We start from the raw sequence: 26,513 nt of genomic DNA, 5'->3' as shown, positions 1-26,513 counted from the left end.
TCGATCAAGGTTGGCTTCTCTCCGAGCACAGAGGGCTATGTGGTGCGAGACCGCAGGCTTTTTTTCCCTTTTTTATTGTGTTATGTAACCGCGGCTGTGTCTATTTTTCTGGATTTGTCCCAAAGTGGGTCTGCTGTCCATGATCCCCCTGAGATAGAGACCGCAGCACCGCTAGGTAGCCCGGCTTCTTGCATAGCCGCTGACTCAGCTGGCACCTACAGGTAGACCTCGGGATCATTGGCAGCCACATCCCCAATTACTGCTTCGCATCGGGAGTGTGTGTCAAAATATTGCCGCTGCCTACAGCTTCTCCCTGTCTCTCTGTGTGGAGGGTATAGATTCCTCGGACACACGTCCTCTTTGGCACGCTGCCTCCTTCCCTGTCTGTTGATTCACTGTTGAAATGAGAAAGCATATGGCTGCTCTCTCCCTGCATTACATCACCTTCATATCCAAGCAGATTGGTTTGCATGTACAGCCCCGCTCAAGAGGGGGAGAAAAAAAACGCCCATTGTATTTGGATGGCTCTTATCCAAGCTGTGTTTTCCACAGAAATCGGCATGCCTTTTTTAAAAATGAAAATGAAAGTTGCATGTTGGGATGTAGCATTTTTTTTTACTCTGTAACCTGCTTAACACAGCACACAGCCAGATGCATCAGGCCCAACAGTGTTAGTATCGATCCGTCAAAGTTATCATGCAGAGTTGTTGATGCTCCTGTGGAGAGTTTGCATGTGGTTGTTATCAGCTATTCACTGGTTTCCATTAGCGTCCTCATTTCCCATCTCTCCCGGCTCCTTTCATGAACCGCTGCTCTCTCACCGCTGCCATATCGGTAGTGATTTGGTTTGAAACATCTCGATGGCCTCTTAACCTCAGCCGCCGTCTCTTCTTACTGAGGTCAAACCACTGTCGTTCTGAATTATAGAACTGAATGGTAAGTCACAAAATCTTTATTCTCGAATCATATAGTTCCTGATTTAAAACAGCAACTTTTGAGAATGAAAGTACAATTTTGAACTTTTGTTTGAGGAAAAAAATCCCACACCAAGCTCTCATCCAGCATTACCTGGTCTTCATCAGCAGATGCAGTTTGCTCAGTTCTTGTTCTTGGATCTGTTGCAGTGTTTCCTAGAGGATTTTGGCTCCCATTGACCCCCCAGTAGGGGGAACACATCAATGCATGCGGGACAAACTAAACTTGCAGGTGATTACAGGAAACACTGCATGCAAACTTGCACGTATGATCCGGATGGTACCACCACCGCTTCATCTTGGGGTTTTTATCCCCACCATCTTTATGATAGCTTATGAGTATGAGGTGCAGTCGAATGCTCAGGCGAAAAGATGAACATTAAATTAAAAAGGGTTTTGTAGAGATACCGTCCATGTTTGTCTTTTTGTGAAATAAGGAATCAAATCAGAACCAAGACAGAGAAATGGTATTCTCTAGTATAAAATAAATGTGATTTATTCATAGCCATAGGTATCACAACTTTTATAATCTCCCAGTATCCCCTTGGGTCACATCCTGCAGGAACCACTTTTGTTAGACTTTCAGTATCATGGTTTAGCGCTGCTGCTTATGGGTCTATAAAATGTCTGAATAAATGAAAAGCTTCTTCTTGTAATTTCCCACAGAGATGCATTAACAACTGTTTTATGAAAAGCAAATACATACGTTTGAAGAATTGGAACTACTAAATGTTTGGCACTTCTTGAAAAATGACTAAAGTGATGAGAAAATAGTTGTAGACACATTTTCTATGGATAGACTCACTGATTAATCGTTGCAGCTCGATCATAACTATTTGATTGTTGTTCCTATATTTCCTTTTTTTAAAGTGGATTAACGTGCAACATGTTTTCTGATATGGCGGTGAAGTAGATATCCAAGCAGATTGTGTTTGATACGATGGAGCCAGGAACTAGAGCAGGCAATAACTGCTTTGATATCACGTCAGGTTCTCGGGAAGAATGTCACGTCATTGAATGAATCACATTTAAGGAGAAAATTGTAGATCGAGTCCAGAAATCTTGATTCACACAGTCCTACGGAGGGTGTTTGCTATTCATTTGGCTACAGGTGTCGCCTTTAGCCGTATGCCTTTGTCATCATGACGGTGATGAGTGTATGCAAACAGTGTCACGGTTTCGGCCGGCGGCCTTACCGAAACCCAGGCTCGCGCCCTGAAACCACAAACGCTCGCAGGCACAGCTTAACTTAGATGTGGGGACAAATATAGCCGGGTGCTGGTCATTTGTCCTATATTTAGCATTTCCTCTAGATATTTCCAACTTGTTTTCTCATCGCTTGCACAATGCCTGCCATTCTATGGGTCTTTGTGCCTCTCTCCTTGTTCCTGATTTGGTTTGCTGCCTCTCTAAATATATGCGCCCCACACTTTTCCGTCAATGAATCTGTTGTCAGCGAGTTCGTAAATATCAATATAACACTTTTTATACATAGAGTCATTACCCTGGGTTTGCCCTTTTAGAATATACATTGGGTTTGGTGAAGTACACGGAGCAGAAACAGGAATCTCTTATACTCTGGCTTTAATTGCAATATTGCTCACAGTGATTATTGTGAACTCACTATTTAGAAGTATTTGTTATCCTATCCTTTTTTATAATTGAATGCCAGGAAGTATTGGCTTCTATCAGCCTGTGATGCTGACGAAGAAGCTGCAGAAACATCAGCCAGTGTCTGGCACAGCTGCCAGCGGCCTGTAAGAAGGGTTGTTCCGGGCTCAAACGAGGGTGGACCACCCAATGCAGATCAGTATGCCCGCCACGATTGACTGAAACAGAAACCATATTCGTACTCATAACTACTACAGATACAACCACACCGATACCACGACAGCAACGTCAAATGTCGGGGTTTCCACAAATGTATTGGAAGCCTGGCGTAATGTCAGCGAGAGAGAGAGAGAGAGAGAGAGAGAGAGAGAGATAGAGACGGTGAATATGAAGTCAGCAGTAACGTTGTAGCTGTGAATGCAGCATTGCAGTGTGTGTTCAGTTAATCGTCGGCGAATACGATTAAAGACCCGTGAGGAGACGCAAGCTAAGCTCCCGTGTCCTGCTTGTCAGCCGCAAAGTCAAATTCTTGTTTTGATTAAAAACAATCTAATCATTAGTGGTGTTAGTAATGTATTATGTCTTAGAGCCAATGTTAGTGTTAGTGAATTAATTCCCTCTCTAATACCTCATTTGTATTGCTTTGAAAACATCTCCTTGAAAGAACTTTATTTATTCAAGTTTAGCCAAAAAACGAATGTTGTGGGGTTATGTGCCAGACTATTTCTCGACGAGAGCTGTGGCATCCCAAAGTGCCTCGACTCATTGTCTCAATGGTTACACTCAAGGGTTTAAATGTCCTGGCTGTGACTATAAGTAAGAGCATTAAAAAAAAGTAATAATTAGTAACTGACAAGTGAAAATGTATTTTGAAGCCTGGTATGATTGGGTGTGCCTCGTAAAGGCAGTGGGATGGTGCACAGAAAAAAAAATCTGAATTATTGCACCTTGAGTACACACACAGCCCTCTTTGGTCCATAAAGGTACACTTGTACATACGTGGAATAAGTATGTTATTGGAACATTTGGTAGTAGGGTTTGAAGCAGCACCTCCCACCACAGCTGAGCTCTGCACAACATCTGTCAACGTGGTCTACTGTTGGGAAGTCAGGTCGTCTAGCAAGCGGAGACTTTTTTTTTGTTCAGATACTTTTTAGAGCTCAGATGGCTATTTCTCTCCATGGACTCTTTAAATTGCGGCAGCGCAGCCTGCCGTGTGTTGGTCACTCTGCTGTTTTCTGTGGCTGTCAGGGCAGGTTGAGGTTGAGAGGGGCATCTGTTCCCTTCTGGTTGGTGGTAAGGTGGAGGGAGGGTGAGGGGGGTCTCTGGTCTGTCTGTGGCTGGGCGTCTGGAGGGAGGCAAGGGGACCTGTGGTTCTGATTATTTGTTGGGAGTTATTGAATTGGTTTACACACACACACATGCACACACTCAAAAAGGTATACCAGCTAGATCCAGACACACTCTTATTTTTATAGCCGGGTACTCAGAGTGCAACGCGGAAGGCCATCTTCTTTGCTTTCTCCACTCTGAACCTACAATATGCATTCCCACAGTATTCTACACCAAACATGCAGTCCTACATTTTCACCAGACGGTGATAATGCATTTAGAGGTCATTAAGCACGACAGACTGAAAGACCACGCTGGAGGGAGCGGCGCTGCCTCGGTGGTGTTTAATGGCCATACGTGAAGTCCTGGACAGCCGGGATGCTGAGGAGGACACTGCCTGTGTTTTCTCTCCTCTGACAGGTGGCACAAGGCCCAGAAACTCCCTCTGTGGCACCGCAGGACGGAGCCAGCGCTGTCCTCTGCCTGGATGCTGACGCTCCACCGCAAACCAACCAGGGTCGGGCCGGTATATGCATTTGCCAATATTGGCCTTTTAGATAAAATCAAATTTTGACCAGTCATCCTCCTCCGATCTGATGGAGGTTTGCCCCCCTCAGACGTGAATCAGACATTCAAGCAGAGACTTTACTCAGTGAAACTTCTTCCAAACAGATCTGCTAACCTACCGTTACCGGCAGTTTGTTTTCAGGGTGTCCGTTCATCCATCTGGCCCTTTCTTGTGACATCTCAGGTGGACCTAACCTGGTCACAAGGATGAACTGATTAGACCAGGTGGAGGTCACTGTGACTTCACATCCATACAACTCTCATGATATCTCGAGAACGCCTTGAGCAAAGTTCTTCCAGTTTGGCTCAAATATCCACTTGGACTCTTAGATGAACAGATTAGATTTTGGTTGTCAAAGGGCAAGGTCACTGTGATGTCTGTCCCATTCTCATGAATGTATCTGTGTGGTGAAGTGTGTAACCCCGGCTTTTTTTTATTTGCTGTCTCTAAGCCGAGTGATGTCATCCATTAAAACATGATAACCTGGATGGCCTTCTTGAGCATATAGCAGCCACATATGAGTCGTAGGACAAATAATACATAAGCATTTAGGGCGTACTCACACTTAGGGTTGCAAAATTCCGGGAATTTTCAAAAGTGGAAACCTTCCATGGGAATTTATGGGAATAAACAGGAATAAACAGGGAATTTTTTTAAATTGATGGTTGGCTCTTCAAAGGGGACTTAAATAAAGCTGAGGAAAGTTATTTTGTAGCATAATCTTGACTAAAACAAACAGATGCCATTCAAATACACTTGAATATCCATGCCATTCCTCAACCACATGCACAGAGCACTGCTTAGTGCATGGCTATTGAGACCACGCCCCCTACTGGCTCTGTGCATGCCTCCATCACATGTACAGAAGATCACTAGAAGACTGGACCACACTTTTGAGCCTGAAGCACAAAGACTATTGAAGGCACACATTTAAGCTTCTGGACTAAACAAAGTGAAGTAAGTTTTGATGCTATTATGGGGAAATATATTTATTAAAGCTCTAGTCTATGATTTCAAAGGTTTGAAAAAAGATCCCCCCCCCACACACACACACACACCCCTCCCCTCTGTGCTCCTCTGAGCTCGTATCGTTCTCCCCTCCCTCTTATTTTATGAAAATAATTAAACGAAATGTGTTTCTGAAAACATTTTAGGCGAGAAATAAGCTATGCAGTTGCTGAATCTGTCTTTATTTTAGATCAACAACAGTCAGTTTGAAAGATTTTCGAGAGCTTGCGGGCGGCGGCCCTCCGTCTCTCGAAATTCGCCGCTCCGCAACGGCATTGCACGGCTTCTTACATAGACATGAATGGGAACATTCCATTCCATTTTTGAATGAGTGGGGTTGGAAGTATTGAACCTAACATTCCTGTTTTTGACTTCACCCATGAAACAACTAATTAAAACATGTTCTGTTCTACTTTCAAATAAATCTGTTGAAATATCTGTTGAAAACATTTTGTATGGATGTTTTCTTATGACTTCTGTTCATATTTATGCTTGGATATAATATATTCCCAGTTAGCTCCCCTAAATTCTCATTAATTCCCATAATTCCCATTATTCCCATGGAGAATTTCCAAATATGGAATATTTCCAAAATTCCCAAGCTTAAGTTTTTCCTTAAATTTTCCGCCCCTTTGCAACCCTACTCACACTACACCAACCGTACCTCGTCTAGGCACGATTGAGCCTAAAGTCGGGATTGTTCGACTAGTGTGTGCTCTCCATCAGCACGCTTTCTCGGCCCCGGCATGCTTGAAAGAGGTGGATTTGAGTACGGTACGATTCATGCACGGGTAAGCAATGTGGACATGATGTCGGCTTCAATCTATAGGCCGTCCCTCTCATTATCTCTCAGTGCTCTACTTGGATCTCCCCCCGCTAACGAGCCGATTTATGACTGAAAACACTGTTGATGACTGTATGACACAGATGGATTCTGGGTGGGGCTTGGGCTTCAAACTCATGGTGTGAGCGGTACCGGAGCAGATTCGGACCGGTACTTTTATAATAAAAATGCAGCTGTATGTCTCCATCCAAAATCCGCTCCGGCTCACCTGCGCTGATGCAGGCCGAGTGTTTACTAGAAATATGTGCAGACGGACTTGTCAGTAAGTTTCCAGACTGTCCTCCTCGAGAAAACGACCACATAGGTCGTGTGTCAAGCACCGAATTACGACCATATGTTACGTTTCAAAATAGCGCGGCCCAGGTGTGAGTGCACCCTTAGTTTCTTCATCCAGCCAGAGGCAGTGACAGCCTGATTTACCTCCAGGCTCTTACTTGAATCATGCGCTCTTTTAGGCTGAAGGTAACCATGTCCTGCTAAAGTCTGTTCTAATGTAGATCCCAGTGAGAGTTTATACCATTGATGAGATGTGACAAAATGAAAACACAAGGCTTCACTTTAAAGCATTGTATTGAGGGGTTCTTTTTACAGTTGCATAACTTTTAAATTGCAGCAAATTATTTGTGTGTACTTTTTCCCTTTTTTTTAAAAGACCAGTTTTTCCTCCACCACAGGTTAATGTCAGCTCTAGAAGCATAAAATGGCGGATTAACTGAAATTAGGCAGGTTTACCATCTACATCTGCATCTTTAAAAATAGCCCATCATTTCTCTCCACTGCTAAATGTTAATTTATTGTTGGCTGCAGCTTGAGGTGCAAATTCAAAGTCTTCGGATTAGCAAGAAGAGGACAGCATTATGAGACCTTATCTTTTTGTTTCCATCCCATCGTTGCCCTACATTCCTAACAACAATAAATATTCCCGTTAGGAATGTGTTTGGTATGATGTTCACACTGTGACAAGGTTATCCAGACAAGCTCCAGCTGCATGGAGGCAAACCTCCCCTGTGAAAGAGCTCAACACTGGCAGCTCTGTCACCTCCAGAAAGGCTGACAAGTGGAGTAAGACCGATTTACTGAGCCAATATTAGTTTTCATGTCATGCTCAAATAATATGACAAACCAAAATATGTTGAAAGCAAAAAACACCTTTATTTTCAGCAGATTTAAGCCTGACCAAACAGTCATTTATCATAAATGGCAAGGTGTTTAGGATGTTATTTGAAAAAAACAAAAAACAAAGACGAAAATACCCTCTATGAATATATAGATAGATATGCAGGTAAAAGTTTATATATGTGCACATTTCACTGAAAATTGCAAATTCAACATTTAAAAGTGATTTTCAGGTTTCTGTAAGTGGAATAAGAATGTTGCTCGTCAGCAAGAACTAGAGATGCACAAATAATTCATATCGCATATTGGTCTGACTCATATCGCTGGATCGGGAATCGGTTACGGTTTTGGATACCATTATTTTAATAAATAACAATGCAGTCCATATATATATATATATGTGTATATATATATATATATATATATATATATATATATATATATATATATATATATTTGGTGTTACATTTGGTTTTACAAAGTTAGCAAAGCAATGTTTACACACAGAGAGGCATACACTGGTATTGTTACTCGATACCCCAAACCCAGGTCTCTATATCTGGACTGAAAAGGTCAGATTGGTGTACCCCTATTAAGAAGCAGCTAAAAATGCAATCCCCAACCAATATGTTGGGGATTGCATCCTCCAATATGCTAGTTGTCTCTTCTAGTCTCAGTTTATCTATTTCTGTTCTTCAGACACTTGATCCCAATGTGGGAAACGTCTGTCCTGCCCTCTAGCCACATTCCTACTTCCTTTTATTTGCCATTGACTACCTGTCCACCAGAAGCCCTCAGACATTTTCAACCTGTCCCATCACTTGAACCCCCCCCCCACACACACACCTGCTCACCTGTCTCCTCTTTCACTCAGCACTGCAGTACATGTACCAGCCCCATTGTTTTTGTTGCATGTAAAAACAGGTGGATGGAAGTAGATTTCCAGTAGATTAATATGATGTTGGCAATATTTGACTTTTAGGGACAGGTAATAGTCTATAATAATTCAATAAAATTGTCTATAGGCAGCCTTAATCCAGAAATGTCAGTATCAAGGCCTTTGCATACAAATTTGGAGCCCCACTCACAAGGACTCTCTGTTGGCCGGTGGAGGATGGACACCCTGGGCTCTCTTCCATTCCCCTCTCAGCTTCCCCTTTTCCAGATGAGCGGCTGACCGCCTGCCTTCATCCCGCCGGCTGGTATTCCCTCAATGCTCCACATGTCTGCAAGCTTTCAGCCCACTGAAAGAAGTCAGTTGGAGCAGGGGGGAAAACCCATGGCATAAAAGAGCGGGGAGTGATGTCAGAGCTGCCTGGACTCGTTTCAGCCGGACCCCTGGCAGGAGCATGAACGCCATGCTGTGGTGTGTGGACATTCTCCAGAGCTGCTCTTAAAAAACTGGATCCCTGTGCCCTTTTTTCTTTTCCATGCGGGTCCTTATATGTTTTCAAATTTTCCAGGGTTTTCTCAGAATGCAGCACCAATAGCGCTCCACCTATGCTGGAAATTGAGACCTGAATGGGGAAACTGTGTTTTAAAAATATGAAGTAACCCTCTCCACCCCCTTTTCCGATCAAATTAAAACACCAACCACTCACCCTGCCCCCCTCTACCTCTCACCGGTTTGCCAGCTGTGCAGCCGGAGACGGCTGCCAAAAGAAACACAAGCTTACGTCAACTTCCAAATAAGGAGCTGCTACTTCACTTTGACCTGAAAGAGAGACACTAATGGGGGGGTGGGGGGGTATGGAAGAGGTGGAGATAGACAGCGAGAGAGTGTCCCCTCCTCCTCATTCATACGCATAATATACTCAGCTACCTGTTTGTCAGCCCAGTGCACGTAGAGCGGAGACTCGATTACCCCTCTCTCTTCACCGTCACTCTCATTCATCCTTTTTCACTCCCTCTCTCTCTCCCATTCCCTTCACCTCCCTCTGGCTCTCGCTCTCTCCGTTTCCAGTCATTCACAAGCGGAGGACAACACCACCTGCTACCAGGTAAAAAAAAAGAAAGAAAGCCATGACATCCTTTCTGTCATCTGCATGGATTGTGATGTGCGTGAGGTGATGTTGATCGACGTAATGTGGGTGTTATCCTTTCAGGTCTTTGTTATTTGCAAAAGGCTGCACCATCAATGAGCCAGCGAGTGAAAAGTGTGGAATCACACTCAGACATTTGAAATGATCTGAATATTTTCTGCTGTTTTAAACACATGCAGGCAGCGCAGTGAGGTGTTTGTGCTCGTGTGTGTGTGTGTTTGTGCTCGTGTGTGTGTGTGAGTGTGAATGAAGGAGAGGGAGAGTGCATAATAGTGAGTGGCTCGTGGGCTGTGTATGTATTAAAGCTCACAGCTCAGACTGGGAGTGAATGAGCTCCCTGTGTTGTGCATCCAGCCTCCTATGTTCGGCACCCTCTCCCTGGGGACTGGGGAGCACTCCCGAGGTGCACACACACACACACACACACACACACACACACACAGACACACACACATCCTCTCCCCGAGGGATCTCCTCTGTCCCTGGAGAGCACCGCTGGCAGGCTGCTGAGGAAATGTGCGATTTCTTTTTTTGATTTGACGGCGTTGCTAACGCTGAGCTGACATCGTAGTGGAAACGGAACAGCAGATGAAGGCATTTGTTGCTCGGTTCCGTCGAGTCTGCGAGGTGAAGCATGACGGTGGAACAATTTAAAATTAACTTGCCGTTGTCATTGTGTTTTGCCGTGAAATTGTCAATGAAATGCCTACTTTTTTGCTGTCGATTTCTATATCTTAACACATACATCTGTTGTATTTACCTTTTGAAATACTGCATTATTCTCTTAAAATGTTGACTGTTTAGTCAAGCTTAATAGGAAAAAAGAAGGGTTTAAAATTGTTCATTTGGTTGAATTGTGGAGAATACTATAGTTTAGTGTTTCATGGAGACCGTCATGCATTTTCCGGTTATCTGGTTGCTCCTAAAAAAATGGGAGTATCAGTGTACTACGAATTCAAGACTCCCAAAGTATTGATTTTCTCTCCAAAAAGCCGTAGCTTCGAGGAGGGAGGCACCTTCGCCTGCCTCGCTCTCTCCCTCTCTCTCGTCGGTGAGGATGCTGGAAGATAAATTTAGCCCTCCAGCTCTCCTTCCATCTGCTACCACATGGTTTAGGGCCGTTACCATAGGAACCACCGCTGGGTGCCCATTAGTGTGAGAGGAGGAAATTGACAAGATTTTTAAAAAGCCATTTATACAATATTCTCTTTCTGTGCGGTGTGAATGGATGCAGCATTAGGACACATTTATATAAGATTTCTTTTTTGTTTTTTATTAACTCAACTCGAGGTGACCTGGTTGGTTCAGTACAGATTTTGAGCTCAGTCTGCAGATTGTATCCCCACAGTGCAAATACATCAGAAATGTGTCATTGTATACTGTAGTAGACCATACACATTTGGGGGATTTCTCATTTTGCACATTGCTCATAACACTGCCTCATGCCTTCTGAGAACCGGGAAGCGTTTTTCTCATCAGTAATTAGTTACATTAATGACGGCTGTGTTGCATCAAGGTGCGCCAGTTCCATTAACCTGGAATTACTCACCCTGACTCACTGGTATGCCTTACTGGGATGCCATAAATGGAACAAAGCCATGGACTGTATGTGTCACAATGTCTGCTGAGCAAAAGGCCGGCTGTTTCTCTGGAAACTATGTCCGACAGTGATTAAAAGAGCACTTATATTGTCAGACTCACGGCGGACGGTCATGAAAAAAGTATTTTTTGATTCCATGCATTCATCTTCCTTGCCCAAACCTACATAACCCAGAGTGGAACTTGAGTGCCAACAGTTGGGTTAAAGATGTGGCTGTGTTAGCAGCAGCTGATGTAGCCTCCAGCTGCTAGCCTCAACCAGAAGTGAGGAGGTCTGAGCTCACTTCACACCTCCAGATTTGTTTTTTTCATTTTCAACCTTGCAGTCTTGATCCCCAACCAATGCTCACTCAAGTGATGTCATTTGAGTATCATATTTCACGCAACTCGTTGTAGAGCCACAGAAGGCTTAACACAACTCGTTCCATCTATGCAGTAGTACTCTTACAGGCAAACTTTGATGCGTACAAATCGGTTGAGATGTATTTATTTTCTATGGATTGTTCCTATAGAAGGATGTTGGTATTCAGTTCTTATTAAAAGTGTATTTATTTGCCCCAGCGGACGTGTGTGTGTGGCTTTTAACACTGAGGACATTACATGCAGACGTGTGTTTTCTAGCAGAGCCTTCATCGAGAGAGAATCATCGAGGCTGAGAGCCAAGGACAGGAAGAAAACAGGATCCGTGTGGAGAGAAGGGTTGAAGAAAAAAAAAACTGCCTGCTAGGTTCATTTGCACCTTTTTAGAGGTGCAAATGAACAGTCTATAGTTAACTCCAGAACAAGTGTGGCACATGCAGGCATACATGAGCAAATGCATTGCATGTTTAAAAAAATAAATAAATGTCACTTGGTTTTAGGTGCTTTACTGCAAGTGCTCTCTTTGAAATGTATTTCACTCCAGTCATTATCACCCCCCTGCAGAATCTCACAGCCGTTATTTTCAGTAAGACGGCTGAGTTTCTGACTCTCCTCCAAAAGCTCTTAGTCCAGTTACACTACCTGTCTGACCTACATTTAGCACTTATAGTCTCACTGCAAGAGATGGAGGCCTATGACATCTGAATGGAATTTTGTTAAAGAGAAAATCTACATAGGTTTAATATTCATCCAATACTGGCGTGCACACTCTTCCCACAAGTTAAACCAACGCTGGTTATCAACCTGTTATCAGTCATTTGGATCCAATCCAGCAGTTTTGCCGTCTTCCACCAGAACGTGGGTGTAGAAACCAGCTGGTCAGTGCGTGGGATGCCTTGTTTACTGTTTCAGTATACTGGCACAAACTTAAGGAGTTCTCTTTAGTATCTCCACTGAATCACCTTGTGCATGCAACTCAGGGCTAACAGCCATCGCTCACCTTCATTTGGCTTGACTTTTTTTTAGTATTTGAAATCACAGATACAACGATCAATAAACCATAAAGAAATGATGAAGGTGTCCACATGTGGCAGCGTTGTATGGGAGCACTCTATGGTGTGATAGTAGATGATGCAGCATGTCACACATGCAGCATTAATTAAACACATTTTAATGAGAGTAATCTTAGTAAGGATCTTGTATAATTCCCTTCTGAAAATGACAAACTCTTCATTGGGCATGTTTTTTTTTTTTTATAAAAAGCCTTGCTTCCTCTTTCAGCATCAACCCATTTCATGGGAGTGGGTGAAATATGCAAAGCTGTCCAGAAACATATTGTGGTCTATTTTTTTGATATAAGCATGCTTGATTAGAAATCATTGAAGACCATGACAATTTCTGATGATGCTGTTGTTGAAATGTTCCTGTTACAGTCATTGGACACGGTGCTCTCTGTTAGCAGAATCCTCGTTTTTGTGTGCTGCTTGCTGATATATTTTTATTAAAAAAAAAACAACATTACATAAACCATTCTAATTTTGACAGTATTCAGCAGCCGCCAGAAAGTGAAATCTGACTGTTATGACACAGTGATAATGTATCACATGAAACATAACTATCTATATTTGGCGAGTGGAGGGTCAGAGGGTTGTCTGTGTCTCGAAGTAGAACCGAACGCACCATTTTATATAACAAGTTGTTTATCTTCACAGATCTCTATATTGCCAAGACCGAAGAATCATATACTTGGCTGAGTCAACCGAGCATCAGACTGTGTGACTGGCTGAGTGCTTCACAATGGGATACTTGAGGTCAGCATGGCAGAGGACTTCCTCCACAGCACATGAAACATCACAGCTGCATTCCTTGATGCCGCCGTTTTACATTTGATGGCATCATTCTGCTGCCAAGCAATAAAGTTTAAGCAAATCAAGTGAGAGTTATGAAGGCAACTAAAGTGGACGCAATTTGATAGGCCTCTCACTCACATTAAACACACTATCCAGTTAATGATTTGGTTCGAACTCTGTAGCCTGGCTCAGGCAGACGCATCCCACGTGACTACCTGAGGCTGTCCTTCCATTTTATGGAGGCCTTGCACAGTCGCCTGACGACTGGGGAGCAGTCCGGAGGTCAAGAACATTGTGAACCAGAGTCTCCCCACCGAGGCCCGCAGTCCAAGTCTCCCTCCCAGCCCCGGCGGCAACAACAAACCGGCTCCCCGAAACCCCATGGCACACTACAGCAACCAAAACAGTCCAGAAGACAGCATCCTGAACGCAAACGTCTCCGGCACCAGCGGCAGAGCGTTGACTCAGATGCAGCGCTTGAAGACAAGGATGAGGCAACGAAAGCGACCACGGATTCTCATTTGTCCCCGGGCTCCCCTTCCTCAGCAGGTGGCCCCACCCAGTCTAAACCGGAAACCAAGGAGGGCACCCCAAAACAGAAACGTGAGCGCAAGCCTCAGAGACCAGGAAAATATGTCTGCACTTACTGTGGCCGTGCATGTGCAAAGCCCAGTGTCCTACAGAAACACATACGCTCCCACACAGGTGAAAGACCCTATCCTTGTGCCCCATGTGGCTTCTCTTTTAAGACCAAGAGTAACTTGTACAAACACCGCAAATCGCACACCCACAGGGTGAAGGCAGGTCTGGCACTTGGGGAGCCGAGATCTTTAGAGGAGCAAGTCACTGAGTCCGAAGATGAAACCAGACAGCTAGTATCAGCATCTTCCGTGACAGAAGGACAAAGCAGTGTAGCCTCAATCAAGAGTCATGAAACGGACATGGCCAAAGATTGCACTGGAGGAAATGATGACTCCCACGCAGTGAAGAAGAGGCTGGCCCTGCGTCTCAGCAGAGGAAAACTTGGTCCTCGAGACTCATCTGATGAAAAGAGCTCATCTCTAATTTTAGGGAGTAAAGGCAGCACAGAATCAGGCTATTTCTCTCGCTCTGAAAGCACTGAGCAGACACAGGACAGCCCCCCGAACACAAGTGCCAAAAGCTATGCAGAGATCATCCTGGGCAAATATGGACGTCTCGGACACCTCCAGAGGATGTCTCGGCAGCACAACCAGCAGCCCTCTGGTCAGGAGGACAAAAATATCCCATTCACAGTCCCCAAAAAACAGGTCATTGACCATATCACCAAACTCATCACTATCAATGAGGCGGTGGTCGACACCAGTAAAATTGACAGTGTGAAACCGAGGAGATTCTCGTTGTCCAGAAAGAATAGCTCGGAGTCGCAAAAGAGTTTGTGTGTGAAAGATACATTAATTCACAGCCCTAAAGCGGCAGATCTGTGCTATAAAAACAGTGGCTCCATCACCATGGGAGTTCCATGTGAAAAATTTCATCACCCATCAGCTAATGTGGAGCAGCCAGCTGGCCAAACATCCACCGCCCCTTTGGTGAGAAGTCACTCAATGCCATCTGCGGCAAGTTCATTCGATGCCTCCAGTGGTGGCCTCAGTAAGTTCCGCCTCAGTCAGTCCTTTGATGAACGACAGCGTTCAGAAACAAAAGCACCCCGTCGTTACGGGATGCTAAGACGGCAGCCTGCTATTGAAATCCCACTTGGTGCTGAACTGACGAAAGAGGAACATGAGGGTCCTCAATCACTTTACCCCGACAGCGTGACCACTGTGCCTGACCACAAGCAAAGCCAACCGCAGCCGTATGAGTGTGAGGCCTGTGGCACTGGATGCAAAGATTGGGAAGGTTATAAGAAACACAAGCAAAGCCTGTGCTTAGCACATCATCCCAGAAACGAGGTGGTAATTAGTCAAACGGGGTGCTCACAGCTAATTAACCACACAGTTAGAGCGGGAGCTTCAGCAATACGCAAGAGAAGGAAAGAAGAGAGTTTTGAATTTGATGATCCCTCTTCTCCTTCGTTACCCTCACCTGCCCTCTTGTCAGGACAGTGTAAAGATGAAAGCAATATGGCTTACGAGGGGCCCAGAAGACCTACGCTACAAACCTGTTCAGTGATTCAACACACTCGGTCATTTGAAAAACAAGAATCTTTGTGCAATGAGAGTCAAGGCGGTGAGGCCGCAAAAAACTCCCCACCTCACGAAGAACATCAACTGGTGCCTCAGATACAATCCCAACCATCGACAAAAATACCAGCTCGGAAGCTGGTCCGCCAACACAATGTGCAGGTTCCAGAAATACTGGTCACAGAAGATTCCAACATGAGCACGGCGAAAACAGTAGAGCCGAGCACCACAGCAAAACATACAGAGAAACATGATGAATTTCAGTGGCCACAGAGAAGCCCTTCTCTGGCCCAGCTGCCCATTGAAAAGCTTCCTCCCAAGAAAAAGCGATTGCGCCTAGCTGAGGCCGCCCAATCCTCTGGGGAATCCAGCTTTGACTCTATATCCCTGCCCCGCAGCCCCAGTCAGGACAGTAGTGCATCTTATGCATCCAGTCGTTCCACATCCTTTGAAGAGTCAAATAGACCAGACATGGAGATACCAGGGTCAGCACCACTGAGGAGATCAAGAGCTCCACACATGCTAACAGTCCCTGGGGTGCATCAGCACCGAGAGATGAGGCGCTCAGCATCTGAGCAGGCGCCTCATGACCCACTGCCAAGTGTCCTCATGGCTGAGACCCGCAGTAAGTCTTTTGACTACAGCTGTCTGTCCCCTGAACGCTCTGCCGTCGGCTGGAGGGAAAGGAGAAAATGTCTACTCATGAGACACACCGCTATCAGAGATCCGGATGAGGAGGAGGAGGAGCAGTGTGCCAAACCGAGCCATAGTCCCGAACGTGTCAGCTCCACCACATCTTCTCAAGCAAGCCCAAGTGCCGTGTCCTGCAGCAGATCCCCTACTTTATCGGGGGACGCAGTCTTGCGTAATCCTGTAAGACTACAAAGCAATGAGATCTTCTCTCAGTGGAAACTCAGTCAAAACATTCAGCTGACAGGCAGCACAGAGCTCACTTCTGTAGATCCTGTAAAGGAAGAGGCTCCACACGTCCATACAGAGCAGCCTCCTCCTCAAGCACCACAGCCCTACCCTACACCATCAGGGGCAGCCAGAGCTCGCTACCTCCCCATGTCTACAGGACTGAAGCTAGAGATTCCCTTACTACATGATGATTATTCAGAGGTTCGAGTAAGTGCCCTCCAGCACGCACCGCACATCACTTCCAGTCTGGAACAACTGAGGCCAGTCACATCCCCAGCAGTGGCGGTGCGTCTCCAGACAGACACCCTCACCCTAGCATGTGCCATATACACCACGTTTTCTCAGTCCACCTCCCCCAGGCCCCAGGAGGTGGTGGATGCCGTCTCACACAATATTGGCACCCCAACCGCCGAACACAGAAACCATAGGAACTTAAGCGCAGATCTTCAATTGTGGCCGGACGATGGCCTTAGGATATCAGGCCCAGGGGGCAACAAGCGCATGCTTTCCCCTTCAAGCAGTATAGAGTTCTCTCCTGAGTCACAGCAGCAGCAGAAACGAGTAAAGGAAGAAGGGGAGGGGGAAATGGGATGTGTTAACAAGGCGTCAGTGGACACATGCAATCAGGTACTCAAAAGGGAAAATCAGACATGTCTACCAAGTGTTTGTTCTCCCATTGCACATTCTGGACCATCCTACCCCAGTCTGTTGTCCAGCACCTGTAATAGCTGGTGCTATTTGAACTACATTAAACCAAACCCTTCCGCTCTGGACGAACAGAAGCCCTCAGTGTATTCATCGTGGTCCACGAGCGGCTACGACCCTAACCCACCTGGCCTCTCAAGCAAGACGGCTCTCTCCCTGCTGCACTGCAAGCAGAGGCTCAGTCCCTCCATCTACACTATATCCCCCATGTCAGTCAGGACAGCTGAGTCAATGGAGCAAGAGGACAACAAAAGATCATGCTCCGCTGAGGTAATTACAAACTGATTACAAATAGCACTGTGTGTAAACAATCTGTGAATTTCACATTTGTCAGGCTGATCAGAGTGCAGAACACATAACAACAAAATATGTGAGGCACATTTGAAACCCATATATCACATTTAGATGATTGGTGTCCAAAGCTTTAGGCCTTAAATCCAGGTTAAACTGTCCAGGGATTTCCTTGGCATGGTTTACATCCTCGCAAGGACAGTGTATAAAAGGTGCAGCAAAGTGTGGGGCCCCAGTGGTTTATATCTCTGTAATTCGTATTGTAGTGTATAAAAATCTTTACAATGGCAACCAAAAGGGAAAAATATGTTTTAACAAATGCTATTAACTTCAACTTTCAATGAGACTTCCCAATTTTTGTCTCCCTGGGCATGCTGGAGCAGAGTTGGTGAATTTGCCCATGTCTCTTTCGGGTGTAGGTCTACAACAGCCAGTCACACTGCAGAGAGCGCGAGGGAACGAGGAAGGCACAGCAGTCGGCGGATGACGACAGGTCAAACAGAGAAGAGGCGAGGGAGGAAGAGAAGAAGAACGAGGGGGAGGAAGTGCAGTCATGCTCCAGAAATAAACAACCACCTGAAGTGCGGACCTCTGAGAGAGGGTGAGTCTGAGCTCAGCACTGTGTAAGATGCAAAAGAGCATTAGCTAATAAACGTCCGGTTTACTTGTGACATACTGTCTGTATTTACAGTGTTTAATCCCACATTGCTGCTTGCGTCACGTATTGTGGTATGTTGTGGAAACCGTTGTCTGTCCACCATGTTGGAGAGGCCAAGGGTTGGCTGTCTGCACCAACAGAGCCCGTCTGTTGAGGGGCCAAAGCCAGGAAACTACCTAGCTTCCTTTGCGCCTGCGGAGATTAATTTACACCGACCATCACAGCCACTCACACGGAGCTGCAGTATGTTTTATTGTCTTACCCCGAGTCGAAAATATACAGTGTGTACGTGTACATACATAGCAAATGGGATTGAGTGGAAAAACAGACAAACTGTTAAAGTGCCAGGGTCTAAGGACATGATGGAAAAAAGACATCAGTTAAAAAAAAAAAAACATGTCAGCATGATTGACAAGCCATCTGGGCAGCTCTGCTTCTACATCCTCTCATGCTGGACTGAGGGCTGACTGGACACTACAGTGACTCACTATCGCCTCTCGAGGTATAAGAAGACAGGCTCATAGTTACATTATACACATGCTGCATATAATGTGATTCTTTTTGATGTTATTGAATTGTAAATGGTTATAGTCAGGGTCAGTGAATTTAATTCCTGTTCAAAAAGATAACATGAAAAGCAGTGACTGACTCTAAAACTTGTAAAGTGAAAAGCAGTATGCAAACATGTAAAGTGTGAATTCATTTTGACACAGTTCTGTTACTTGTCTTCAATGCAGCACAGAGATGCTTTTCAAATGAATTTGCGATGCGATGTTAAACCAGAGAGCTCCGTACTTCTGATACTCATCAAAAATGAGCGCTGCCGTGATGCAGGCGAGTGCAGAGAGGTGCCATCTGTGTGTCTCTTTTTGGTTTGGGAGCGTGTCTGTGAACAAATCCCTGTTGTGACTCATGTTGACGCTCCTCGCAGCCTTCCTAAAAGAGTGAGTCATCCTCGCGCCTGCTCGCTTTCTCCTCATCTGTCTGTTCAGTCTGTCTGAGAGATAAAAAATACCAAACCGAGGCAGGAAGGTAGTCCATTGCCGTTTTCTGTTTTTGGGAAAGGGGGAAGGCAAAGGCACCGTGGCTGAAACCTGGGGTGTGAATAGGTGTTGCACGAAAAGCCAATGAATATAGATGCTTTACAGTGTAGGAGTATAGTGGCCCGGCATGACGGAAAAGTGTTTCTCTTTCATGAACTTTTTCAAGACTGTAAAAGCCCAGCATTTATGATACATGTCAAGTTTATCCAGCCGTGAAGCCTGTAGTGAAAATAGAAGAAAAAACAGCCGATTATAATCAGAACGATTGTTTGTTGTCGGAATGTGTTTTCATTTTTGGTGTTTTTTCATGCTTATTTGGAGCAGCAGCTGGTCTGGGCCAGGGTTTCCCTCCCTCACTGACCTGTTTTTATTGGCTGGCTGCAGCAAACCCTGGACCTTGGGCCACATCGCAGGCTCCCCCTTGTTTGGACTCGGTGGTGGTGCGAGCTGTGATGGGGTTATAAGGCAGTGGGAGGCGGTGGGGGCGGGGGTCTGGTTTTGGCTTATGAAAGCTGCTCTGTTGAAGCTGAAGTGGGTGCCTCGCTGAGGGACCCTCAGTGTAAATGGAGGGGTGGACCCCGGGCCCAGCTGCCACAGTGTGAGCTCACAGTGTAGTAAAGGCCAAACAGATAGCGTAGTTACACCGGATAAATGCAGCCACTAAAAGGCTGCTTACAGGTGCTAAAGGGCCTGCAGCCTGTGTGTCGGCTCCAGTTACACTCATATTGATTGTGACTGTCATCCCGAGAGGAGCGGCATCAATAGACAACAGACAGGGAAAAGCTCTGAGGATGAAACTGAAACCTCCTGCTGTCTTCTCACTCACAGATCAAATGAGAAGCATGCGCTCATGCATGCTGGAGGAGCAGGGAAGGGCCAATGTGAGGACTGTGGATTCCACCTTAAGAATGCCACCAGTGTGCTGCCAAAGTGTACCCATCGCATCACAGAATCCCCACCATATAACTGCGAACACTGTAACCCTTCTCCCAACGCCAAAGGTAAAGGAAATTACTAGCGGTGTACAGTATGTGTTCACTGTGCGTCCTTTATTAGCTCAGCTTGGCTTTTGTCTGTTGCAGGAAGCCTCATCGAACACCTGAGGAGATCCGAGTCGCACGGAAAAGAAACCTGTTGTTACCCAGATGGCACAGGTAAAGGTATGTCATGTTCTTGTCAATTCGATTCAAAGAGTTTATTGTCGTATGCACAGTAAAGAAACGTCTTTCCTTGTACAATGAAGTTCTTCGTTTGCTGTCCACAGAATGCCAAACTGTAAAATCTCAGTATAAAAACAGTTAAATAGTAACAAAGTCATTTAAAAGGCAGCATGTTACACTTAAAACAACAATAAAATAATGCTTAAACCTTTATTCACTATGTTCAGAGCCATTTAAAGGCAGTCCTCGTATCTCGCACCTTTAAGTCCAACTGAAATTAAACTGGATGTGTTTGTTTGTGATTCAATGCCTCCTTGGAAATGACAAGGTCTGTTATTTTTTTATTTATTTTTTTGTGCTGATTTTTCTATATTAGTTTCCCATCATCCATATAAGTTAGTTTACCAGCAACCCTATAAGCTTTATAGCACAATAGCTTTCTGGCTAATATCTATGAGCATGGACACGTCTTGTGTTACATCTTGCTATGTGGATGAAGCAACCACACAAATGAGCCAATTGTTAAATGTTTCAGCACACTGAACAGCTTATTGACGCTGTGTGTTTTAGCAATACGGATGCGATTGATTGGTCTTTTAACTCCCCGTCAACACTGGAAGAAATTCGGTGTCATTTTGTTCTCACCTTGCACCGACACATGATCAAACATCTGAGCCGTTTTATAATCGAATGTTCAGACTGACTGACGGACGAACATAAGACATAAGAGACTCTACAGCAGTCTGAAAAACACTGACCACTATTTACAAAGCAGCACTAATTAGATCAGTTGCCCACAGAGCACCAGGATCAGCTGTCAGCGGCCATGCTACTGTTGTGATCATGGTGCTGATCAGACTGTTGGTTATTGTTATGTGTTGATATCAATATTATATCATAACAGAAGTTAGAGTGTGGACGTGTGATAATACATGCCCTTTATAGCTCAGCAAAGCTAAAGAACCCTATTTTATTCCTCCTTTCTAATAAAAAGTAAGTCTGAAATTCACTTCACAAAAAGAGAGAACTCGTGAGACTAGTTGAGCCTTAAATATGCTGGGAATGTTTAGCATTTTGCAAACCATGAATCATTTCCGGCTGATTTTTGTTGGGAATGACAGGCAATAAGAAAAACTCATGGAGTTATTTGCTTTATTTAATTCAATATCACAAGCATTCCTTTGATTTGTGACTACCCACAAGGATGGCTGCTCTAACCTGAGCCACACGCCATTGGTTTGAATGTATTTATTTATAATAGTGAAACCAATTATGTTGGCTGTTGCACTTTGTCACTTTGATAGAGCTTCAACATTTCACATTTGTTTGAGGAGAAGTGTAAACATTGGTTAGCAGGATATCAAGATCTTGGGATGATGGAAGAACATGAGAGAGGCTGTTTCTAACTGGCCACAACACAGCACACTTATACTTTTACACTTCCATTTTCTGAGCAAGTCTACACATTAGTGCAGTTAGAAAATAGCAATTTTTTTTTTTTAAAACATCATTTTGTGATTGACCAGATAATCCTCCATATTTGGAAGAAATGTCTTGTATATATGTTAATTAGATGACTGACCAATATCAGCCTGGTACACTTGATGTGGATTTTTGATTTCTGTCCTAGGAGCCTGCGAAGAACGTACACTTCCCCCGGATACACCTAAAGATCCTCAGAGCTCTGATCGGGGGGAAAGTCCACATGTTGAAGAGGATGATTCAAGGGACAAAGATGACAGATGTGATGAAGACAACAGGTCCAAGGTGGCTGACAGCTCTCACGCGGCCTCGCCTGATAGTGAGAAACCTCATCCAGGAGGCCGGCCGATGGAGCCCGAACCCAGCCGATCCGTTCCGCTTTCCCCGAAGAAGAGCTCGGCCAGCGCCAGGAGAGCCCTGTTTGCCCGCAGAAGCTTTGACACCTCAGCATCGGCGTCCTCCAGAGGCTCCCATTCTCCGATCGCTCAACCGCTGACTCCACGGAAAGAGCCGTCTCCACCTCACAGCCCGTCGCCTGGACCGCGCCAGTTCCCCACTTCACCTTCCTCCCCCTCCCCATCCAGTTGTCATGGCACCAACTCCACCCTGAGACCAGTCTCCCCAGTTAGAGGTCTTTCCCCTATTATTGTCCAGTCCCATGGATTGGAGTCCTCTGGGCCTCCAGGCTCCCTGGCAGACACTTTTACTCCCTGTCAAGCCTGTCTTCCCCCAAGAGACCGACCTACGGCAAGACTGGTGAGCCAATTCAGCTTTTGCATCCAAAACATGGCGACATACTTTTCGACATACTGTATCACCTAATTCAGACATTGTTTATTCTTATTCTGAATCTGTCACGATGCTCTGTTTTTGTGTGTATAATTAATGCTGGTCAAATCGTGGCTTTTGTTCAAACCGCGGTCTTCACTCACCTGTGACCTGATCCATCTCTGTTAGTTTAGCCGACAGTTTTAAATACATCAGCTTTTGGCTCACAAAGCTAATCTTGTGTGGCTCAGTTGAATCCCAGTAAGTCAACATGGAGAACAAATATAGATAGGCTGGTACATACGGGGTTATTTTAAAGTCGCACACATTTATTGGAAAAGGAAGGAAAGGCAACTCTCTTGTTTTATATCGCTCAAACCAAGCCTGCAGCTCCAGACCTTAAAATAATGCAGGAGAGCTCCCAAATAGACGCAACATGTTTTCCCTGGGCAGCCGCTGATAAAACGAGAAGTTGAATACCAAAGATTGGAACCACATGTCGACGACGGAACAAACGTGGGTGAATATCAAATCGAAGCGAAATAAAAGAAAAAAACATGTCGAGTCCAAACTTGCGGTTATGTTGTGGTGTAACCTCACCACTTCCTCCAAACACTCATATTGGTCTTGTGGGAGGAGATACTAATTCACATTCTCTGCAGGCTTTTTTTTTTTGGTGTGTTTTTTTTCCACATCTGAACACATAGACTTTCTGTTCATGTTATCTACACCTGAGGAGCCATTTTATATACCTAAATATGAGAGGGATACATATATGTGAATATATTCTTAAAGGCACACCACAAATTCTTTATCATTTTTATTGTATAGATTTTCTTAACACATGTTTTTACAGATTTTATTAATTGAATATATATTATTTTAGACACCATTCTAATACTGTAATGTACACTTTAGTGATATAATTTTATTGTCGTATATATAAAAAAACAGTCCAAAGATGTGTTTGAGCTACTTAAGTGACATTATGGATAGTCATCTACTAGTATGTCTAAACACTACATATCTTTATCGCCCTCAAAAATCCAGTATCAGGACTCTAACTTATACCTGTCTGCTGAAAATATTCAAGCCATGTTAAAATTGCTGTTTGTTATTTTTAAAGCGAGACTTTTGAAAGAAGAAACAACACTTTCTTTCTTTTACAGACAAAAATAATTAAATTCATAAGCAGTAAAACACTGCATTGTTCAATATATTACACTCAGGGGTGATTCACAAAAAGATTGCATGGCTTTTGTGGCCAATAAACCTCCACGTATAAGACAAAAAGAAACTGTGTAATTCTCAAATCAAACGGTGAAATACATCCTAAATACACACTGACAGAGGCACCTTCTAACTAATTACTATATATATATATATATATATATATATATATATATATATAGTTCGAACTCAAGTCAAATTCAACACATTAACTCGCTAAATGTATTGATATTATTAATTAATCAGCATGTGCTTGTGTTGCTTAAAAATGAATCACTGCTGGTCGCTAACTCGCAGCACCTCAACCCTGTTTTAAGAAGTTGTATTCTCAGCCCCAAACCCAAATAGTCGCTGAGTCATTGCTTTTGATCACATTATCGCCCCTTTGAATCTGCCTCATAGACATTATGTCTCTTCTTTGCTCCTTCCTTTTCGATAACCAATCTTTAAGTCAAGTTTCATTTCTTCTTGTTCTATTGTAGTCTGTGGACGAGGTCGGTCAGACCCACATCAGCCCACATCCTACGCGGCCTCGCGGAGCCAACAACCTCCTGAGCCACCTCCCTCTACACTCCCAGCAGCCGAGCAGGGCCCCGAACCACCTGATTCCCATCGGGGGGATTCATATGATTCAGCCCAGGTCCACCCTACCTCTGTACACCCTGGTGAGCAGCCCCATAGCAGCCACAGCTAGCCCCGCGGGGACATCCTGGAGACTAGGCGACGCTCCCAAGGGGAGGTTTCCTCTGCTGCAGCGCCAGGATACTCTCAAAGAGACGTCGCACGGCAGCCGAGCCAACCCGAAGCCCCCCAAGGCATCAGGGGGAATCTCCAGGAGCAGCCGATCGGACACTTTATTACAGAGAAACAGACAAGGATGCGTCAGCGTCCAGCAGCCGTCGAGTCCCCGGACAGAGACGAGGCATCCGGAGGTCGACACAGACACACATGTTACAGAGAGGTGTGTTTACCCCGAGTCCACCCAAGGCCAAAAAAAGGCTCCTTCCTCCCAGACACAACTCTGATAGGAGGGAGAGTCTGATGGGACAGTGCAAAAGACTGAAAAACCAGAGTCTGTTGTAAAAACACAGCACTGGTTCGGAGATGAGGGCGAAAGGCAAGAGCACTTCAGCACCGCTTCTGAATGACGCTAATATGTAATTATATGAATCATATATATACAGACACTATGTTAGATATGCAGTATGTTTTGTAAATCTTTTTTTACCCTCTCGTTTGATGTCATCGGTGTTAATTTATTTATGTGCTATTATGCAAATTCTGTACTATATGCAAAAGCAGCTGGAATGAAAATAGACAAAGTTTTAAACAGTTTCCCTATTAACCCCTTTGACAGCTCGAATATGCTGTTGCTGTGTTAATGTACTGTATTACCAAAATGGATATACAAAGGTACCACAAATATTTATTCACCCCGACCAGTATTTTGAAGTGCAATTTTATGTCGAGATTGTGGTTTGAAAATGTCATTCTTAAAGGCTGTGATTATTCTGATTTGTTTGTTGTTTTTCTTTTTGTTGTCGTTGTCGTCTTTGTTTGTGTTCAAAGAAGCAGGGTTACCTCCTTTTTCTAACGTCTTCGGGGAAAAGAAGTTTCGGATGAAGACATTTGGTGTGCACTGACAATAATAATTGATAATTTGATATCCAGAGGAAACCTGTTTCACGTACATGGTAGCTACGGTACCGTTTTTTTCATAAACAGATACATGTATTTTTGTGTTTTTGCTTTTATAAATGATACAATCACACTGTCATTTTCACGTTTACCATTAAACTTCTCATTTTTACAGATTTATATTAAAACCGTGTCCCGTGTGTGCTTTTTTTTCTGACATTTACCCTCCAAAATTCTCATTGATCGATAGAAATGAATGGACATCAATGGCTGCTTGGAAGGTAGGAAAGGCACATTTAGAAATATCCATCCATCCATTGTCTACCGCTTATCCTGTATTCAGGGTCACGGGGGGGCTGGAGCCGATCCCAGCTGTCATTGGGCGAAGGCAGGGTACACCCTGGACAGGACGCCAGTCTATCACAGGGCCGACATGTAGAGACAAACAACCATTCACGCTCACATTCACACCTACGGGCAATTTAGAGTCACCAATGAACCTATCCCCATCCTGCATGTCTTTTGGACTGTGGGAGGAAGCCGGAGAACCCGGAGAGAACCCACGCTTACACGGGGAGAACATGCAAACTCCACACAGAAGGAGCCCGGGCCGACCCGGGAATCGAACCCGGGACCCTCTTGCTGTGAGGCGAGAGTGCTACCCACTACACCACCGTGCAGCCCACATTTAGAAATATGAATCTGAAAATGTAATTTGTAGTTAAACACCTCCTTCAATCAATCTACCAATCTGAAACACAAAGTTCTTCAACAAAGCTAATAACTGACCCATATCCACATAGTTCGAAACATTTTCCCCACTTGTTTTTCTCTTTAAATGTCACTAAATAACTGTAAAATGTTCAGCTATTTACCTCGCTCCTCTTTATGTAACAGTGCTGTGATTTGTGTGTGTAACCGCACAATGAATGAATATCCCAGCAGAGGTCATTCCTTTTTTTGTACCTAGACAAGAACACTCGCCAGGCTCTGTTGATCTTTCACATGACTGGATGTTTCTAACGTTAAGAAATGCTCTGTCGAAAAATGATGATACTTAATTTGACCCCTTTTTTCAATGTGATTTTCAATGTTGCCAGCACCACAAAGTACTAGTTGTTGGGTGAATAACACCCAAAGTAAACGCC

The 26,513-nt window shown here is 44.4% G+C and overlaps 1 protein-coding gene across 3 annotated transcripts in view; it reads left to right on the top strand.

Moving 5' to 3' along the window:
• hivep3a (HIVEP zinc finger 3a) overlaps nucleotides 1-25,547 on the top strand; it is a 33,976-nt gene extending 8,429 nt beyond the window's left edge. Inside the window, exons 2-7 of one of the 3 annotated variants that reach the window (XM_084032194.1) lie at nucleotides 13,167-17,365; nucleotides 17,806-17,987; nucleotides 19,916-20,088; nucleotides 20,170-20,241; nucleotides 21,878-22,485; nucleotides 24,210-25,547. In XM_084032194.1, coding sequence (XP_083888320.1) covers nucleotides 13,541-17,365; nucleotides 17,806-17,987; nucleotides 19,916-20,088; nucleotides 20,170-20,241; nucleotides 21,878-22,485; nucleotides 24,210-24,752 — 5,403 coding nt within the window. In that variant the 5' untranslated portion in view covers nucleotides 13,167-13,540 and the 3' untranslated portion in view covers nucleotides 24,753-25,547. Of the gene's footprint in view, nucleotides 1-13,151; nucleotides 17,366-17,805; nucleotides 17,988-19,915; nucleotides 20,089-20,169; nucleotides 20,248-21,877; nucleotides 22,486-24,209 lie in introns of those variants that run through there. The other 2 variants (XM_084032192.1, XM_084032193.1) reach the window with 2 other exon arrangements.
• The last annotated feature ends 966 nt before the right edge of the window (nucleotides 25,548-26,513 follow it).

The sequence above is a fragment of the Eutrigla gurnardus genome (genome assembly GCF_963514095.1).
Source record: "Eutrigla gurnardus genome assembly, chromosome: 17".
NCBI lineage: Eukaryota > Metazoa > Chordata > Actinopteri > Perciformes > Triglidae > Eutrigla > Eutrigla gurnardus.
The sequence above is the reverse complement of the archived record's forward strand: the minus strand, read 5'-3'. Positions and strand labels throughout refer to the sequence as shown.